The sequence below is a fragment of the Drosophila albomicans genome, chromosome 2R (assembly GCF_009650485.2).
Source record: "Drosophila albomicans strain 15112-1751.03 chromosome 2R, ASM965048v2, whole genome shotgun sequence".
NCBI classification, from domain to species: domain Eukaryota; kingdom Metazoa; phylum Arthropoda; class Insecta; order Diptera; family Drosophilidae; genus Drosophila; species Drosophila albomicans.
In genome coordinates, this window is record NC_047631.2 from 9198695 (window position 1) to 9217005 (window position 18311).

General features: G+C 42.0%; 8 protein-coding genes across 8 annotated transcripts; 4 read left to right on the plus strand and 4 right to left on the minus strand.

Moving 5' to 3' along the window:
• The first annotated feature begins 195 nt into the window (after nt 1–195).
• LOC117576387 (MYG1 protein C27H6.8) lies at nt 196–1584 on the plus strand. Its single transcript, XM_034261099.2, has 2 exons — nt 196–639; nt 700–1584. Exons 1-2 carry the CDS (start codon nt 245–247, stop codon nt 1442–1444), a joined length of 1140 nt encoding a protein of 379 aa, XP_034116990.1. The 5' UTR covers nt 196–244; the 3' UTR covers nt 1445–1584.
• LOC117576388 (proteasome subunit beta type-3) lies at nt 1466–2347 on the minus strand. Its single transcript, XM_034261100.2, has one exon. The coding sequence runs from the start codon at nt 2134–2136 to the stop codon at nt 1519–1521; it is 618 nt and encodes a 205-aa protein (XP_034116991.1). The 5' UTR covers nt 2137–2347; the 3' UTR covers nt 1466–1518.
• Nucleotides 2348–2490: 143 nt separating this feature from the next.
• Nucleotides 2491–4628, plus strand: LOC117576386 (E3 ubiquitin-protein ligase Iruka). The gene is made up of 2 exons (XM_034261098.2): nt 2491–2816; nt 2887–4628. The coding sequence occupies exon 2, from the start codon at nt 2937–2939 to the stop codon at nt 4083–4085; it is 1149 nt and encodes a 382-aa protein (XP_034116989.1). The 5' UTR covers nt 2491–2816; nt 2887–2936; the 3' UTR covers nt 4086–4628.
• An 85-nt stretch (nt 4629–4713) lies between these two features.
• LOC117576385 (uncharacterized) lies at nt 4714–6526 on the plus strand. The gene is made up of 3 exons (XM_034261097.2): nt 4714–4959; nt 5017–5208; nt 5266–6526. The coding sequence occupies exons 1-3, from the start codon at nt 4906–4908 to the stop codon at nt 6286–6288; spliced, it is 1269 nt and encodes a 422-aa protein (XP_034116988.2). The 5' UTR covers nt 4714–4905; the 3' UTR covers nt 6289–6526.
• Nucleotides 6527–6926: 400 nt separating this feature from the next.
• On the minus strand, nt 6927–10134 carry LOC117576384 (E3 ubiquitin-protein ligase Kcmf1). The gene is made up of 6 exons (XM_034261091.2): nt 9980–10134; nt 9492–9913; nt 8484–8744; nt 8086–8349; nt 7775–8019; nt 6927–7702 (listed from the first exon to the last, which is right to left on the minus strand). Exons 1-6 carry the CDS (start codon nt 9993–9995, stop codon nt 7078–7080), a joined length of 1833 nt encoding a protein of 610 aa, XP_034116982.1. The 5' UTR covers nt 9996–10134; the 3' UTR covers nt 6927–7077.
• Nucleotides 10007–12582, minus strand: LOC117576391 (splicing factor 3B subunit 5). The gene is made up of 2 exons (XM_052008091.1): nt 11932–12582; nt 10007–10293 (listed from the first exon to the last, which is right to left on the minus strand). Exon 1 carries the CDS (start codon nt 12502–12504, stop codon nt 12247–12249), a length of 258 nt encoding a protein of 85 aa, XP_051864051.1. The 5' UTR covers nt 12505–12582; the 3' UTR covers nt 10007–10293; nt 11932–12246.
• Nucleotides 12583–12681: 99 nt separating this feature from the next.
• On the plus strand, nt 12682–14517 carry LOC117574500 (abasic site processing protein HMCES). Its single transcript, XM_034258344.2, has 5 exons — nt 12682–12700; nt 12772–12859; nt 12916–13086; nt 13140–13638; nt 13748–14517. Exons 2-5 carry the CDS (start codon nt 12840–12842, stop codon nt 14138–14140), a joined length of 1083 nt encoding a protein of 360 aa, XP_034114235.1. The 5' UTR covers nt 12682–12700; nt 12772–12839; the 3' UTR covers nt 14141–14517.
• Nucleotides 14518–15195: 678 nt separating this feature from the next.
• LOC117574499 (aryl hydrocarbon receptor nuclear translocator homolog) lies at nt 15196–17817 on the minus strand. Its single transcript, XM_034258343.2, has one exon. It carries the CDS (start codon nt 17348–17350, stop codon nt 15401–15403), a length of 1950 nt encoding a protein of 649 aa, XP_034114234.1. The 5' UTR covers nt 17351–17817; the 3' UTR covers nt 15196–15400.
• Nucleotides 17818–18311: the final 494 nt, after the last annotated feature.

Here is an 18311-nt window from a genome sequence, read left to right on the forward strand (position 1 = left end):
ACTGTACAGTTTTGAAGTCTAGTTTTACTGCAAAATAATTGATGGTTTTTTCAAAAAGATAAACTAGAATCTACTATTAAAATTATTTTATTTCAATTGACAACAATCAATAATAAATTATAATGAAACAATTTGCCTTACCATACCAATACAAAACTCAATTATAAAAAAATTACAGCGTAAAACGTATTCCATATGGTCACACTGAACACACTGCACGTTACAAGTGTGTAAGCACTGAGAAATGGTAACACGGTTTTTGCCGCGTTTTTTACCAAAACTACACAAAGAGTTCCTAAGAGTTAATCAACTTAGGAAATATCGGAGCAATATGAGTGAAGTAAGTGAAGAATCAACGCCCGCAAAACGCAGCACACCACCCACAATTGGCACTCACAACGGCACATTTCACTGCGATGAGGTGGTTGCCTGTTTTATGCTGAAACAATTGCCGGAATATGAGAATTCTGAGATCTTTAGGAGTCGTGACGACAAAGCATTGCAAGAGAAATGTGAGATCATTGTGGATGTGGGCAGTGAATTCGATCACGGCAAGAAATGGTACGATCATCACCAGCTAACATTCAAGGATACATTCAGCACATTGCGACCCGAGTTCGAAGAGAAATTCGACATTAGGTAAGCACATTTTTATGGTCTTTAATGAAGGGTTGCTAATACTGATTTAATGACTTACAGACTGAGCAGCGCTGGTCTCGTTTATTGCTACTATGGCGAGCGTGTGATTCAAAGCATTTTGCAACGTGAGCGTAACCTACAGTTATCGCCACAAAATCTGAAACTCGCCTTTCTGCAAATCTATCGCAATTTCATCAGCGAACTGGATGCCATTGACAATGGTGTCCCCATGTTTGAGGGCGGTGAACCACGCTACAAGATCTCCACTCACCTCTCGGCTCGCGTTGGTAAACTGAATCCATCGTGGCAGGACTCAAATCGCAGCGCCGATCAAGATCAACGTTTCCACCAAGCAATGGCCGTGGCGGGTAAGGAACTGGTAGAGAATGTGCTAGAAGTGGCCTGCTCCTGGATTGCAGCACGCGATCATGTGCGAGCTGCACTGGAACAGGCAAAAACTGTGCATCCCAGCGGTGAAATTCTATTGCTGGATAAGTTCTGCCCCTGGAAGTCGCATTTGGTCGATCTGGAGAAGGAATATCAAGTTGAAGGCGTGCCCAAGTTGGTCGTATTCAATGATGGCTCAAGTTGGCGTGTTGCGGGGGTGCCTCTGACACCCAGCAGCTTTATTGGTCGCAAGTTTTTGCCCACACCATGGCGTGGTCTTCGCGACGACGAATTGTCTGAGCTGGCGGGAATTAAAGATCTGGTATTTGTGCATCACACAGGCTTCATTGGCGGTGCCAAGACCCAAGAGGCAGCCTTGGCCATGGCCACCAAAAGCATAGAGTTCGTCGAGAATTAAAATATAAAAATGCAAAATAAATCCCTCGTTTACAAATTTTATTTGCCTTCTAAATAGTTAATTACAAAAACTGCTTAATCCATGCGTGTTTTAAGCGCACGCTCCGTAATCTTATCCGCCTCAATAATGTAAACAGTAGCTCCCCAACCGCTCATGGCATCCCTGTCAAAGGCATTGACCATCGACTGAGCTATGACTTCGAACAGCTGATCCGGCTCCAGATCTGGGCGCCACAGAGTTTCGCACATTCCATACAACTGCTCGGCACAGGTGCCAGCGACCACAAAGTCATCGGGTTCATTGGGGCAGCCAATCAGATCCATGTTGCAGATGAACGGCTTCAGGGTCTTGGGATCCAAACCCGCCACAACCGGCTCAATGAAGTATGGACCAAAGCGATGCTCGTAGAGGAAATTGGACAACATAGCAGAGAAGGGTTTGGGTGCCATCTCGCGGTTTTCCTTGGTCTCATAGATGTTCTTTCGGAACATCAGTCGATCGCGTACTGTCAATATATCGGTCTGCAGTCCAGTTAATCCCAAAAACATACGAGGTGCAATGTGAAACACTTTCTTGAAGTCTGTGGAGATGGTTTGTGCTTGAACACCGAAGCGATGATCCGTTGCAATAGCCACACAGTCCTTGCCGCGCATGGCGACGACGCAACCACCGTTATATGCCAAAATCGACATTCTGAAATTGTTTTATTTAGTTTTCTTTTAACTGAATGAGAGTTGCAAAAATAAATGCTAAACGCCGCTGCGATGATGACTTTTTGTTTCTGCCAGAATCACTCAGAGTTGCCAGATAGCTCGTTGACAAAGTATGCTAAACGAATAATTTTATGACCAAGCGGTCACACAGTGCAAAAGCTATCGAGAAATGTATATTTTTTTATGATTGTTCAATTTTTCTAATTTTTGACAACAGTAGAACTGAAAATTAAGCCACACATCAAAACAAACAATAGATTTTCAATTTTATTCTGTTAAGTGCTCTAAATATTTCATTTGAAATTTTTGTATTTTATAGTACTTTCAATTACGTGTAACAGTAGTATTCTACAAAATATTAGACTTTGTTCAATTTAATATAAATAATTTGAAAATTTTTAAAATAAAATGTTCGTTTTGGAACTGCTGTTATCGTGACGAACTTGTTATCGAAATATATCGACGACTGTCAATCGAGTATCAATAGCAGCAGCAGCAAGCAGCACGATGTCCTCTTAAAATTGCTAAAATTCTACATTAAAAACACTACCCAATGTTCGATTAAACCATTGATGTGCACAACTAAATCCCAATAGTCGAGCTGCAAACAAACACTTACAACTTGGATAACAAGAGAACATTATTTGAGCGAGCGATAGGTAAGCCGACTCATTACTCTAAATAAAAAGCTTGCACAACAACAAATAAGAATTTGTGAAATTTGCAAAGTGCATAAAGAACCGCAGATCCAAGTGACACACAACAACAACTGTGACAAAATGGCCGAGGCAATGGTTGTTGAAGAGCGCCCCACAGCGCCCAAACGTTTCTTCTGTCACATGTGTAATGTGGAGATCAACATTCCCAACACCGACTTCACTTGTCCCTTGTGCTCCAATGGTTTCGTAGAGGAGTTGCCCGCAAATGCACCCGAGTTGACAGCGTCTAGCAGCAATGCGTCAACCAGTAACGAGACCGGCTCCGGTTCTTCGGGAAACAACAGTGGCGGCGCTGGTGGCAGCGGCTTGATTAATGTGGAGTCATTGCGGAATGATATTGTATCGCTGCTAAGCATGCGAAATGTGCCTAATCTGGAAATAACCATTGAGCCAAATCGTCGTCACACCAGTGTCATGCACTTGGGTGGCCCGGGCGCCGGTGGAGTTGGCAGTATGGGCGCCGCCTCAAATATGGCGGGCGGCAACATTGCAGGAGGACGTGTGCGGCCAGCGAATTTGGATCGTTTAGACAATGTGCTGTTCGACTTTCTGCAGAGTTTGCCACTGGCAGGCGCCACAGCAGAGATAGTCACTGGTCCGGGAGGCGGTGGTGGTGTTAGCGTTGGCGGCGGTGGCAATTCGCACATGTTCTTCATGGGCAATCCGGGGGATTATGCGTGGGGACGCGAAGGACTCGATACGATCGTGACACAGATGCTCAATCAAATGGAGACATCGGGACCGCCTCCGCTCTCATCGCAGCGCATCAACGAAATACCGAATGTTAAGATAAGCGCAGAGGAAGTGGAACGCAAAATGCAATGCTCCGTGTGCTGGGATGATTTCAAGCTGGATGAGACTGTGCGCAAACTGCCATGCTCGCATCTGTATCATGAGAATTGTATTGTGCCATGGCTGAATCTACACAGCACTTGTCCCATCTGCCGCAAATCTTTGGCCAACGACGATGATAACGACGATGTTGATGTCGACGAGGATTTTGTGCTGCTCAATCGTTTTGTTAACGAAAATGCCTCCGGAGCAGGAGGCGCTGGCAACACACCGCGAACGGCAACAGCCAATAATGCATCTAGTCAAACAGCACAGACAACACAGTCGTCGACACAACAATCGTCAGATTCAACAGCATCAAACACTTCTCGCAACAACGTGTTCACCTTTGATGATGACAATATGTTTTTGGACTAATTGAGGACATTGAAAAAATGGATGGACTTAAAGCGTATCGTTTGATCGCTTCTTCTGATATTCAAAATTATAAGCGAACGCGAAAATATTTATCAAATTTGACATAACACAAAAAAAGTACTATAAAATGTAGACACGCTTTTCTTTTGTTGTTGTTCTTCACACCCAAAGGGCTGGTAAACAATATTTATAAATTGTTGCAATTTCATTTTGCTCTTCAATAAAAAAAAAAAAAAAAAGAAACTTTTGTAAGCGTAATAATACGATTATATGATATTATAAAAAGTATGTCTGTATAAAATAACTTCAATTCTATTTATTGTACTACAAATTTGAAATAGGGAAACATGTATTGTAATTGCGCTTAATTGAAAAACAACAAATTTTTTTGTATGCAAATAAATATAAACTAACATATGAAACAAATTTGCAACTAGATGCTAGTTATAAAACTATTTTATAAAACACGGTTTCGTGGCATTGAAACATAAAAAAAACACAATACTATTATCAACATTATTTAATAAATCAAATCAATAATTAGTTTTGGTTTTAATTCAAGTTTAGCAGATGTACAAAATATTTTGAAGTAAGAAATGGTACAAAAGGGGGACTTTATGGTATGTAAATCGTACAACGACGAATGTGTGCAACTGTTGCAATTGCAACTGTGTGGCAACGCCGCAATAACACTTTTTCATTGATAGCGCGTAGCGTTGTTGTTTTGTGCAAAAGGCGCAACTTTTAAGTTAACTTAATTGTTTAAAAACTCGAATAAAATGCTCTAGCTAAGCGATTATTAAAATAAAAATCTAAGAGAATGGCAACGGCAATCGGCAGCAACAACAGCGACATTGTTTTGCTCACCGATGTGGTAAGGCACTCAAAAAAAAAAAAAAGCGACTTTAAATAAATTATAATTTTGGCCCAGGTGCGCGATCAATATGTGCGATATCTGGAGCGTCAGTTGGAAGAGAATGTGTGTGTGTGGTCCTCCGCCTCCAGGAATCATCACAAGCCCTCTGCTTGGTCGTGCATCGAACACAGCTTAAAGACACTGGAAACTCGCGCCATTAAAGCCTGTCAAGCAGCCCAACTCTATCAACGCGCCATGGTCAAGATGGTAAGGAAAGTTGAGCTAATGGCAGAGGCAAGTCTAATTAGCATACATTATTTTCAGATAGCCGCTGTGCGGCGCAATACACAGGAATGTCGCTTGGCGGATGCGCTCTTCGAGCACATGCAACGACAACAAATCGAGCAAGACAACGACTACGACGATGTGGAAGATGTGGCAATGAAGAGTCGTCAACAGTTTGTGGACAAATCAACGCAGACAGCTGCATTAATCGAGGGCATGCCAAATGGCGAAGGCGAGCACAATGAAGATGACAATTATACAAGCTACACGCTGTGCCAAAAAATCGATTTGTTTCAGAGTCGACTTGTCGAGCACGAAACAAAACAACAGCAGCAGCAATCAGAGTTGCAAGTCAATGGAAAGCAACCGATGGCATCGCCAGCATCCAGCATTGAGGATACAGTTTCTCAGGAGCTAGCCAAACTCTTTGATGACGAACCAACGGATTTGAATGCTTTGTTTGGCATTGAAATAGAAGCGAATACAGATGAACTCAAGGAGTTCAAGGAGACGACAACACCACAACAGAAGCCAACGACATCGCCGGATTATACGTTGCCACTGCCAGCACACAGCAATAACCAGCAAGTGGACTTGCGGCACAGTCGTTGGCCATGTGAATTGTATGCACAACGACGTCGCCTCAATGCGTGCTTGGTGCGACTGCTGGACGCTGATTGGCGCTGCGAGGATGCGTTGCGCTACAAGTTTCATATGTTGTTTGGCGAGGATAGCGATGATGAGTTTGCCACCGAGATATCTAGTCCAAGCATTGATCTGGTCGATGAAGTGCTGCTGGCAAGCTGCATATTGCGAATACGCCCATGGATCGTACATCATTTGATGCGTCCACTGCAAGAGGGTCTAATAGCCAATAGATTTCTGTTCAAGAAGTTGGCCAAAATGCTGGCCAATAATATTGTCCTGATCAATCCTTATAGCAGTGAGCGCCAAGTGAAACAGGCCGTTGAACAATTGTTTTGCATTCAGCCCAGAGGAGTTCAATGCGAGCTGGACTTGGAGTTATTGCCATCAGTGTTCGTGGAACGATTCGAGAGTTGAAAAGCACATACAACTTTTGCAGTTTTTTTTTTTACCCCCTACAAAATATACAATTATCTTGTGTACCTTATTGAAAAGTATTGAAATGAATAATAATGAAAAAGCAATACACTATTTAAGTATATCAAAGAATCGACCAACGATTCAAAGATTATGATCTCTTAAGAGTTGCTCTCACATTAAGTAGAATTAAAATATATATAGTTTAATAATTCATGCCGATCTGTATGCGTGTGCGGACAGAAATAAATTAATTGGATTCGAATTGCTTGAGCTACATCAATTGAACACTAGCGATTATTTATCATTTTTTGTTTGTTTAAATTATAATTAATTCAATGATTACAATAAATTTTGCTTTCTGCACATTTCTCTGTTCATGTTTTTTTTTGTTTTGTTTTTTATAATTATATAAATTTTAATATATTTAATAAACGATACATATAATATAGTTTTTGACGAAATTGCGGCTGCTGCTGCTGCTGCGATTGGCGGCTGCTGCTACTTTTGTTGATGTTGTGGTTCTTGTTGTTACTCTTACGGCTGTGTTGTTGTTGGTTGTTGTTGTTGTTGTTGATGCTGCTATTCTGACATTGGTGGAAAATATGATATTGTAGTTGTTTTTGTTGTCGTGGTTGGTTGTGTTCCTTTTGCTGTTGTTGATGGTGTTCGACATATTTCTGCCTCTCTCTTTAGTCTGAAGCATCTACGTCTTGCTGTTGTTCTTCTTGTTGTTGTTGTTGATGTGGTTGCTGTGATTAATGTTGCCGCTGTATAGTCACAGAGACACTACCTAGTATCGGGTATTTGATTTGTGTTTGACGCCGCATTTGCATTTTGTTTGTATTTTTGTTGCTGCTGCTGCTGTTGCAGTTGCTGCTGCTGTGAACCCGTGGCAGTCTCTGCTGGCTGTGCTCGGCCTCGTCTTTCGATGCCACCTCGATCAGCTGCTGTTGGCCTGCCGCCAGCACCAGCTGCACTGGCTGCTGCCGCTGCAATGCCTCCACCAACACCTCCCCCTCCTCCGACGCCACCGCCAGTTGCTGCTGTACCAGCGCTCGTTTGTGTTGTTGCTGCTGTATTGTTGGCCTTTTTGTTTTTGTAGCGATATTCGTCGCATACGAAATCCTCCGGCGAGGTCTGTTGCATTTGATTCACCTGTCGTACCACAGCGCGTTGCTGCTGCTGCTGCTGCGGCTGTTGTTGCTGTTGCTGCTGTTCGTCAGCATTGTTATTGAGCAGCGTATCCTGTTCCTCCTGCTGCTGCTGATGTTGCTTTTGGCTGTCGCCATTATTTTGCTCCTTATTTACATTATCACTCTTGGCCAAACAATCGCCATCATCGCTGGCCGCATTCAAGTCCAACTCCTCCGTGCAAAGCAGCGATAGAAGCAGCGACTGCACAAACGTGGAGCTATCGAACAAGACATCAAGTACATTAATTAGATATAAATCAATCAAGAAGAAGGTAAATTCTGTTTCCTACCGATCGGCGCGTTTGCGCTCAACATCCGCCCACTCGGCATCTGTCAGCGTGGGCTGCATAAATTTGGCCAGCAAATACTGGGACTGCGATGACTCGCCAGCTGCAGCTTGGCCAACAGCCTGGCTAGCCATGGCACCGCTGTTGCCGCTGCCATTGACCGTTGAGGTGCCGCCAGTGCCGACACTAATGCCCAAAGCATTGCTGCTGCCACCGCTGCCACTGCTGATGCAACTGTTGCCCACCGCCTGTGCAATGTGAAATGCATGATGATTAATAAATACTAAAATAGGTTGGAAATTTGTTTTAGCTACTTCTCTGGCGTTGAGTGTATTGGCGGCCAGGCTGCTCGACTGCGTCTGCTGATGGCTGCTGGTCGATGCAAAGCTTGTGCCCACCGGCCATTCGCTGGTGCGCAGGTTGGGATGTCCGCTCACACCACTGGCACCGCTACCAGCGCCATTGCCAACTGCACCGCTGCCGCTTCCGCTGATCACCTCGGCCATGGTGGCATTAGAATTCGATGTTGAGACTATGGGATGCGTGCGTCTTGGCAGCCGATCAATTTGGCGCGATGCCTAAAATAATGAAAGCGTTAAATACAAATTGTAAAATCGTTCCCTTATATACACAGAGCGCAACACACATATGCATACACGTGTAGATATATATAGACAAGATCATAAAAACAAACAATTATCGCTTTGCTTACCGTTGCCTGCTGTCGATCCATTTGCATTTGCATCTGCAATTGTTGCAATTGCGATGTTGGGGGTCCGCCACGTCTGACGCCGGACAGCTGTGAGAGCAGCTCCGCAATGGGATCGACAGATTCGCGACCCGACGGCGACAAGGCCGACAGTCCGCTCGATGAGCTAAAGTGCATATTGGATCGCCGTGTCCGCGGTCCGCCCAATGTGCGTCCTGGAATGCGACGCACTCCACCGCCATGTCGTATAGCCGACGGCTCATCGTATTGTCTAAAGGTTAAGGCAATCCATTTACCCGAAATAGGCATTTTTTTTTGTTAACGTGCAACACACTCTCAATCGTCAAAAAGCTTGATCTACTCTCTCTGTGCTTGCAAAGCTTCATAGTAACGAAAATAATTGCAAGTACTCGAGAGAGAAAGATTAAGACAATTTGTGCATCAAATACCAAGTAAATAAATGACTAAATGATCATATCAAACGAAATAAATATTCTCTGCACAATTATAAATTATGCACAAATACGAAAATTGAAAATAATTAAAAAATCAATTCCAGATAATTTTAAAGAAAACTTCACCAAAAAAATAAAGAATAGAAAAAAAACAGACTGTCATGCATTTTGTAAATGCATTTCCAAGCTTATTGAAATAATTTACAATCTGTTGATCAGTCTAATTCTAGATATAGTAAACAGAAATTCATAATATTTAGATTCAGTTTGATTTTTCATGAATTTAGGAAGCATTATTCATATTCCTAATCAACGTGAATTCTTAATAAATATATTTATGAACTGTGATTAAAAACTCAATTCTATGTAAACAGTTCGATTTCTGTTGTCAAATTACTAAAAATAAATCTCTTACATATTCAAATTCAATTCGAGAAATAATTATTCTTTTTCCTAATGAATGTTAATGATGAATGAATTACGAATTCTTGGTATTAAAATTAAAATGAAATATAAATTAAATGTTCGTTTGATCGATGTGTTTCAGAAAGGATATCAAAAAGGATATTAACTCGCGTGGCTGCCGATGCTCCAATGTGAGATGACCGGCAAAGTCATCTGTGACTAGATTCGGCTCCCCGCCTGGCAAACCGGCGCACACAGGACAGACGACCTCAAGACTGGTCTCCGTGTGCTCAGCGGACACATGCTCCAGCAATGTGGCATCGCTGAAGCCCATCTTTTTGCAATAAGGACACGTGAAGGATTGCGGCTGATCCGTTGTTAGCATTTCGCCGCCAAAATACAATTCGATATCGGAACGGGTGAGAATGCATTGCATGGGATGCTCGACCAGATGTCGAGTGGATGTGACGCCATCCTCATAGCAATCGGCGCATAGATCATAATCATAGCAGATTAAGCACTTGTATCGCCGTCCATTGAAGTTGCTTTTTAGACATGAATCGCAGCTCACACCTTATTATATATATATCAAAAAAATGTATATATAGGGCAGATATATAATTGGAAATTGTTAATTACCTTCATGACGACTCATTATTTAGCAGCAGCGACAGCGGCAGCGGCAGAAGCAGCAGCAGAGGCAGCAGCTACGTCTTCACGTCCACTCGATAGGCTCCGTTTCCCCTCTTCTTCTTCTTCAGGAGCAATCTATCTGCCGTCGACGACGCTGCTGTGGGTTGGTGATGATTTCTTTTTCTTCGTTTTTCCTTTTGGATTTTTATTGTTGATTTTCAATAAACTTTCGAGGCTGAGCTTTTCACGGTATTTATTCGATTTGTATAGTTGAGAGAATTACTTTTTTATGTACACATTTGTATAATCCAAAACGAGAGCTGGGTTAAAAAAAAATAAGAAAGATATTGACTGTCAACGAGCGTAAACAGATGACAACAAAGAAGAAAACGGCGAAATTAAGTAACAAACCTAACACACATACACACAAACACGCAAATTTATAAATCTACACACACACTCTCAAGCGCAGCCCGCCCTCGCAGATGCAACGTTTTTTTTATTGTCTTTTTCTTTTCGATTTTCTTTTCGCCTTTCTTTGCCAAAGCTCACCACAGAAGACAACGAAACGATTACGGTTCTTTCTCTTTGGTGTTACCTTTCGCGTTTGTCGTCCGAAAATGTGAAATGAATAGAAACAGGCAAAAGGTATAAATCGCACACACACACTTCCCCACCACCTCCTCCTTATGCATGCGCCTTTTATTGACAGCGCACACACCAACACAAGCTTGATTTTGAGAGCAGAAGCAGAGCAATAAATATTTTTTTCAATGCAATGCAATGGGAAAATGGGGAGTATTAAATGCAAAATGCATAAACACAGCACACAACAATATTATAATAGCACAATATATTACATATTTTATGCAAGCACAGTAACCATTTATTTTTAACTTTTTCGTTTCGCGAAAATTTTCAACTCATTCGACCCGTCCGTCGTCGTCGCTGTCGTCGTCGTGTGCTTTTGTATGTCTGTCTCCGTTCCCCACCATCCTCGTCTTACTCAATAACCAATTCGATGCGAAGTGCTGCCATACTTGCCAAAAAGATTTGCAATAGTAAAATATAAATACACATACTTGTTATACACCAGATGCTACCATGTGGCTTATATAAACTAAATGTTTATAAACAATTTGTATACTTCATATTTCACTTTTTTTAATATGTATTTATTTAATTCGATGTGAAATATGTGTGCTATGGAATCAGCCTTTCATTCCGGCGTTGCCACACATATTTCTATCAGATGGCAACGCTAAATCTAAATGGCAAAAGCTTTTTTGCAATTGCTCTCGCACACAGTGCTGGTCACTGAAATAGGTATTGTGACATAAAGGCGGATAGGGCTGACAAGCTGATTTGCAGCTGATAAAAGCACTTCACCTATTCGGATGACTTGCAATGTGTGTGCACCACATTTACATTTATGGCAGGGGGTGGTGGGTTCCAATGCATTATTGATGCATGTGCAATTTTTATTTTAGCTGAAATTGTTTATTGAATAACAATGTAGTTTACACACACGCATTAGGTTTTTGGTTTAATTGGTTATGCCGTGGGGAAAATCATTTTTAATTACATGACACTATTTTGAAGCTTTTTGCGTTTTGTGCTGCATTCATCGGCGCGTAATTATGGCACATTCATCTTTATATGTAAATGAGTGTATGTATCACACAGTTGTATGTACAATATACATATATATATATACACAATCTACGCAATTGAAAGCGGATTCAGCTGAAATCTTTGTTCGCCATCAATTTTCTTCATGACCAAATAAAAAAAAGTTGCTCAGTTTTTTTTTTTGTTCCTCTTATTGCACTTTTTATAGCAAAATCGCATTACATATTGACGCAAGTACAAATGTACATTTTCTTTGCACGTTATTTTGCAGGCAAGTTCCGATAAAACTTTTTATTACCACATAGCGGAACTCTTAGAACACGTACATGTTATTGGTTGTGCTTCAGCATTTGATTTATTTATTATTTAATATTTAAATAAATCACTAGTGCTCAAATTAATATATAATTAAAACGAAAATAAGTTATATCGAGTTTAAAAGCTTTCCCCGACTGCACTCGGCAGAGCCACAAGCAACGTGACCACTAATCGAGTTTTAAAAATAACTAGTTTAGGTCGCAATATAAACACCAATAATACAAAAATACTAAAAATCATCGTAAAAACCGAAGTCTGTTATCCCATCTCTAATAAAATAAACAGCATTTTGTATATAATTTTTTTTTAAATATTTTTCCTTATTAATCTTCTAGTTTTTCTGGTGGCGGTCCACACGGTTGCAGCATGCGTTCCATTAGATTAAATCGCACTCGGGCCTTCGATTCATTCTCAGCTATGGCGAAGTAATTCAACATGTCGTAGTGTCCCATGTAGCTGGCCAATGAGTCGCGGTGTTGATTGGTTAGCCACTCGAATTTTGTAGTATCTGCGTGTCCTGTTCCAATGTACTTGCTCTGCAGATGCTCCAATTGACTGTGTATGTTATAGCGTTCACCCATTTTAGTTAAAAATATATTTTTTATTTTACTGCGGATTGATAAAACGAGTTTATGTTTTGGTGGTGACTATCAATGTGACCGTAATATAAATTGTTAAAAATACTTTATTTTTCTCTTAAAAATAATATATTACAAAAAATTATATGAAATATATTAAGTTTTCTTTGATTTTAAAGATCATCACTTTTTTCTTAAAGTAATAATATAATCTTCTTAGTTACATTTTTTAAATAGAAAACTAGTTAATTTGTTAATGCATTTCCCTAGGTAACAAGTTCAGCTGATTAACCGTTTACATACCAGGGATGCAACAATAGCTATTAAAACCGCTTAAAATGTGTGGACGCACTTGCCTGTGAGTTAATTCCAATTGTTTTTATTTAGATTAACATATATCGTGTTTTGGTTTAGAACACTCGATCCCGACCAAGTGCTGTGTGCGTGCAAATATCCAAATGAGAAGCTCCAAGATGACGCCAAGCAGCAGAAATTCGCAACTCCAGAATGGCGCGCAGAGTTCAATTTGGGCCGCCGATATCAAGCCTCTTATAACATTGCGCCCACCGACATAACACCGGTGATGTATGTAGGTAGCTCTTAGTATGATTACAATTAAACTAACAATGTATTTCCAGCGTGTCAGCTGCGCACTTCGCAGAAGCCGCAGACGATCAAAAGGGAACAGATCGCATTGTTATGCCCATGATGTGGGGCATGATTCCTCCGTGGCACAAAGGAGACTATCGCAAGCATGGACTAACCACGAACAATTGTCGGTTGGAGCATTTAATGGACTCCAAACTGTATCGCGGACCCTTTAAACGTGGCCAACGTTGTGTCGTTGTTTGCGAGGGTTTCTACGAGTGGCAGACTACAAAGCAGGCAAAACCATCCGATCGTGAGGCTTACTTGCTCTATGTGCCACAGGAGGCAGATGTAAAAATTCACGACAAAAGCACTTGGTCGCCATCAAATGTAAAACTTCTGCGAATGGCAGCCTTGTTTGATGTATGGCAGGACGAGAATGGCGACAAAATGTATAGCTATAGCATCATCACCTTTGAATCCACGAAAATAATGTCCTGGATGCATTATCGTATGCCGGCTATACTCGAAACAGAACAGCAAATGAATGTGAGTAATTCAGATCAATTTACTTCATTATTCTTGTTACTTTTCATTCAATTCAGACCAATTTATTGAATATACTTTATTTTATGTTTGTTCCTCAATTTTCATTTAGGATTGGCTGCACTTTAAGCATGTAAGCGATTCGAAAGCTTTGGCAGCACTTCGACCGGCGACTGGCTTACAGTGGCATCGTGTTGGCAAATTAGTGAATAATTCGCGCAATAAAAGCGATGAGTGCAACAAGCCTTTTGAGGCAGCTTCCAAGCCTGAAAAACCCAAAGGGATGTTGGCTTGGTTAACAGGCAATAAGCAGAAGCTACATCAAAACAAAACGACAAACGATGAAGTAGTTATTAAAGAAGAGACCGCTAAACGCAGTGTCGATGAGATTTCTCCAACTGCAGCTGAAAGCGCCGCCAAGCGGACGCGTTGCGCACCAATCCAAATAGCGCCTCCAGCGCTTAAAAGCGAACCCGAGATTAAGTTGGAGTCCACCGAAAGTTAATTTTTCTAATTAAAACAGTTGCTTTATAGAATTTAAAGTTTATTTTGCATTTAAAACCAAAAGTATTGTTTCTCATTACCCAAAATTCTATGATATTATAGCATGTATGTATATATAGCGTTGAACTTGCTTAATTACAAAGGCTTAGCATATAAAAAATTGATTTAAATTGTTTTTTTTTTTCAGTTAGTGTAAAAAGATTTGTTTCTTTGCTATTCGCTTAATTTACTAAACTCGATGTTACAACTAGCAATGTTCTCGATGTGTGTGTATGTGTATGATTGTGTGTTTATAATACGTTTGTAGCTGTCAACGTTATTTGAGCCGCGACAGTAAATTGTAAGCAGCCCGTTAAAATTAAGCTTTTAGTTGTTGGTTTCTCGTTGCAGTTTTTTTTTGTAGAAAATAATATTAAGCAATAATTGTTTTTTTTTCAGTATTTGCACTTGAACTGCTTTTTCCGCATGCAAAATGCAACAATAACAAAATGGTGTCAATGTTGCGCTAGCTGGCAGAGAGCGAATAGGAAGGGTAGAGAAAGAGAAGGCGTGGTGGGTGGGAAGGGTGATTGAGCACGCGGCCAATGAATTGTTGTGGGAGTATGTATCTGTATGCGTTTGTGTTTTGCAAGTGCTTAGAAATACAATTGTTGTTCATTAGTCTAGGAATTACACATGTAAAAGTATTTTATATGATGTATACATACATATGTATATAAAATTTGTTTTCTTTTGTTCGTTTATGAACTTTGAAATTAGCATTATGATCAATTTTGAGGGACGAATTATAATTTGAAAAAATACTTTGCGTTTTGCACAGCTCTGCTTGGCAGAGAGAGGGGGATGGGGAGACCAAAGTCTGGTTTCTCTGAGTGTGTGTGGATTAGCGGCTTTCTTGCATATGTGAAGAATTGATAGCGATATCGAGAACGTGCATGGTACGTGACTACCATTATGTACTTTAAGTGCCTATTTATTGAGATTGCAATTTATACTTTATATCTGACTGCATACACAGTATTTCGCTTGTTCGAATATTTCAACAATTTTGTATTGTTTTGTTTTTATGGATTGCACTTGAAAATGTAAATTATAAAACTGAGAATAGCAGTGAGCGAGATGAGCGCGTGATACGCGATAGTTCAGGAATGCTGTAATCGATAAGCAAGCGCTCATCTCGAATAGCGTCTCAAAGAGTGAGAGCAAGATGCAAATAGAGAGTCAAGTAGGCGGAAATAGTGGGAGTGGGAGAGAGATTGCATTACTCAAATGGTGTGGTAAACATGTTGATGTTTAGATCCTCAAATGTTGTCGTGCCGCTGTGGTCGAGCATCTGCAGCACATCGGAGAACTCGTGACCCTGCGGTTGTTGTCCGCCCGCTGCCACCACGGGATGCGGGTGTGGGTGATGGGCATGAGGATGCGGATGTGGATGCGGATGAGCCGCCGGATGTGCGGCTGCAGCATTCTGCCAATCTCCCCACTGCGCTGCAGCTGGTGCCGCCTGATAAGCGCTCGCCTGCTGTTGTTGCTGCTGCTGACGCTGTTGTTGTTGCTGTTGTTGTCCGTTTCCAGCACTTAGTTGGGTGTAAGTTGGACCGCTGGGCGATCGTGCCGGGCTGCTCTGTTGATATGCCGGATAAGCCTCGCTAGCTGTTGCTTGTGGCTGCTGTTGTGAAGCGGGACGCAGTGCACCCCAAGCATTAGGCGTGGGTGATGTGCCCGATTTGGGTATCTTGGCTAGCGGCGATGGACCGCCTCCAGCTGCTGTGGCGCCATATGGTGAATGGGTTGCATCATAACTGTATGCCACCGGCGTATTCTGCGCCGAGCCTGGACGTGGTGGATGAGGCGCCTGCATATGCATCTGATAGATGCCGGCAGGATCGCTGCCCGTTGGCGTAATCTCGCGACGCGGCGGCTGCAGCGTGTAATCCACGCCCGGAGCTTGCACATAGACATGTTGCTGCTGCTGTTGTTGTTGCTGCTGCTGCTGTTGTTGCTGATCTGCCTGTTGCTGCTGCTGTTCTGGCGTGGCACCGTGCAACGTCTTGCCAGAGCTATTGGTGCACACAATGTACTCCACCTCATCGGTGTAGGGATTGAGGAAAGCATACGCTTGAGTGCGCAGCCAAACAAATTCCGAACTCTTGGCTCTGGCTCGATACAGCAACGAAAACATTTGTCCCTTCTGCTTGAGCACCTGATCGAAACTCTCCTTCATATGACTCTGATCCTCCGGATGAAAGAAATCATAGCAGATCTTTCCCAGTAGCTCGGTAGGCGTATAGCCCAAAATGTGCAGTACACGCTGATCCACAAAGGTGAACTTGCCGTCGAGAGCATGACGTGTGATGAACTCGCTTTGATTATTGCTGCCCGTCATATCGTTGGCCGCCGTCGAAGTCACCTGCAGTCGCCCAATGGCCACCAGACAGCAATGCGAAGCCATGTCATCCACATCGCGTTCCATGTGCACATTGGGAAACATGTCGGTGGGTGGCCAGTTCTTAATGTAACCTGTGCAATGCACCACAGCATAGTTGGAACCATCCCGAGACGGACCGAGGGAATTGCGTTGTTTGAGACGATTCAGGTGACCCGAGACCATGGCATCGGGATTCACGTTGCCGACACGCATGCGGCAGATGAAACCACGCCGGGCGCCCATGCTGAGGCGCATGCTCGACTGATGTCCCTCCTTCTTGACGGTGCCGGACTTGAGGTCGAGTATGCGTCCGGCATTCTGTGATTCCTGCGTCGACATCTGTTCGCGTATCTTGTCCCTATCGTCGGGATGAATGTGTTCATACAAACTGGTGCCATACCAATCGCTTTGGGTGTAATTTAGCACGGGAGTCACTGAATCCGAAACGTATATCACTCTCCCAGTATCGCAGCTGACTACAAACAAGAAGCCATCGGCTGCCTCCAGTATCAAGTGTTTTAGCTCTTGATCGGTCAAGAATGAAGGTTTATAGGTGCCATCACTGCTTGTGTTGCCGGTGCCACGCAGATTCTTCATGTGGGCAACGGCCATACGTAGTATGGTGAGTTTGTCGGGTTTGCGCGCCAAGGCGCTGCAAGTGGGGACCATGTCAGAGAGCTCGGTAATGTAGGCGGTCATTTTGTTGCGGCGACGTCGCTCGATTTCACAGTGATTCTCGCGGCTCGCAAAGCGTTCCTTGTCCTGTATGTTGGCCTCGTCCATGATCGGAATACTTAATGAACTTGCTGCTGCTTCTTCGGAGAAAGACTCGTTATGTATGTGAGAGTGTGTATGTGTTGCGAGCACTTCTCTAATTCTGCTTTGCTTTGCTGTTCGCTTTCTTTATTTGGGTCGCTCGCTGCGCTGCTGCTGCTCTGAAAAAACGTCGACTATTGTGTGTGTGAGGGAGGTTTTAGTATTTTGTCTACGTTGTGTTTGTCTCTGTGTGCGTGTGTACACACACACACAAGTGTTGAAGAGAGCCTTTTTGAAGAACTCGAACAGAAACTGTATACAATTCTAAACAATTGTTTCTATATCGTCGTTTATGAACCACAAGTTTGCCATATTGTTTTTGTTTTTTTCACCACATATAAGCGCTTTTCCTTCGAGTTTTCAACAATTTTTCTGGTAATTTTACCAAATTTTCTTCCACGAATTGCGCACACACACGATAAAAATCTGAAACTGTTTACTGTGTGCACAGCAGTGTGACCACAGCTTCCAATTTTCAAAACACTCTTGTTTACACTGAAAATTATACCAAAATATATCATTGCGCCTAATTCTAACCTGGCTGCACTATAGTGCGCGGGATTTTTGTTTTTAAATTATGTATAAAGAAAAATATGAATTAACTAGTGCCTAATTTAAGCTAAGGCTTAGCTACTACGCATTTGAAAATGCAATTGTCTGTAGTCATAAACTATGCTATTGTCAAACAACAATAAAAAATAATGTAACGTGCATGGACAACAATTACATTATCTTATTTTATTTAATTTTTATGATTTCAGAAGATAAAACTTTAATTGACAAATGCTTTTCTTCATTCTTTATGGAATAGGTAATAATTTCTCTCGGAGTTACATGTTTAAATTTATTTAGTGCAGTTTAGTGAATGGTGAAGTGGGTTTGGGATTTTCACAAACACACTTGTGCAATGCCAAATCTTCGAGTACCA

What these genes read in the sequence shown, in the direction of transcription:
- LOC117576387 (XM_034261099.2), top strand. Translation starts at nt 245, where the DNA reads ATGGTAACACGGTTTTTGCCGCGTTTTTTACCAAAACTACACAAAGAG. An exon ending in GAAGAGAAATTCGACATTAG is followed by an intron (nt 640 to 699) that starts GTAAGCACATTT and finishes AATGACTTACAG; the next exon opens with ACTGAGCAGCGCTGGTCTCG.
- LOC117576388 (XM_034261100.2), bottom strand. Translation starts at nt 2,136, where the DNA reads ATGTCGATTTTGGCATATAACGGTGGTTGCGTCGTCGCCATGCGCGGC.
- LOC117576386 (XM_034261098.2), top strand. Translation starts at nt 2,937, where the DNA reads ATGGCCGAGGCAATGGTTGTTGAAGAGCGCCCCACAGCGCCCAAACGT.
- LOC117576385 (XM_034261097.2), top strand. Translation starts at nt 4,906, where the DNA reads ATGGCAACGGCAATCGGCAGCAACAACAGCGACATTGTTTTGCTCACC. An exon ending in TTGTTTTGCTCACCGATGTG is followed by an intron (nt 4,960 to 5,016) that starts GTAAGGCACTCA and finishes ATTTTGGCCCAG; the next exon opens with GTGCGCGATCAATATGTGCG. An exon ending in AACGCGCCATGGTCAAGATG is followed by an intron (nt 5,209 to 5,265) that starts GTAAGGAAAGTT and finishes CATTATTTTCAG; the next exon opens with ATAGCCGCTGTGCGGCGCAA.
- LOC117576384 (XM_034261091.2), bottom strand. An exon ending in TGGATCGACAGCAGGCAACG is followed by an intron (nt 8,350 to 8,483) that starts GTAAGCAAAGCG and finishes TCATTATTTTAG; the next exon opens with GCATCGCGCCAAATTGATCG. An exon ending in ATACACTCAACGCCAGAGAA is followed by an intron (nt 8,020 to 8,085) that starts GTAGCTAAAACA and finishes CACATTGCACAG; the next exon opens with GCGGTGGGCAACAGTTGCAT.
- LOC117576391 (XM_052008091.1), bottom strand. Translation starts at nt 12,504, where the DNA reads ATGGGTGAACGCTATAACATACACAGTCAATTGGAGCATCTGCAGAGC.
- LOC117574500 (XM_034258344.2), top strand. Translation starts at nt 12,840, where the DNA reads ATGTGTGGACGCACTTGCCT. An exon ending in ACCGACATAACACCGGTGAT is followed by an intron (nt 13,087 to 13,139) that starts GTATGTAGGTAG and finishes ATGTATTTCCAG; the next exon opens with CGTGTCAGCTGCGCACTTCG. An exon ending in AAACAGAACAGCAAATGAAT is followed by an intron (nt 13,639 to 13,747) that starts GTGAGTAATTCA and finishes ATTTTCATTTAG; the next exon opens with GATTGGCTGCACTTTAAGCA.
- LOC117574499 (XM_034258343.2), bottom strand. Translation starts at nt 17,350, where the DNA reads ATGGACGAGGCCAACATACAGGACAAGGAACGCTTTGCGAGCCGCGAG.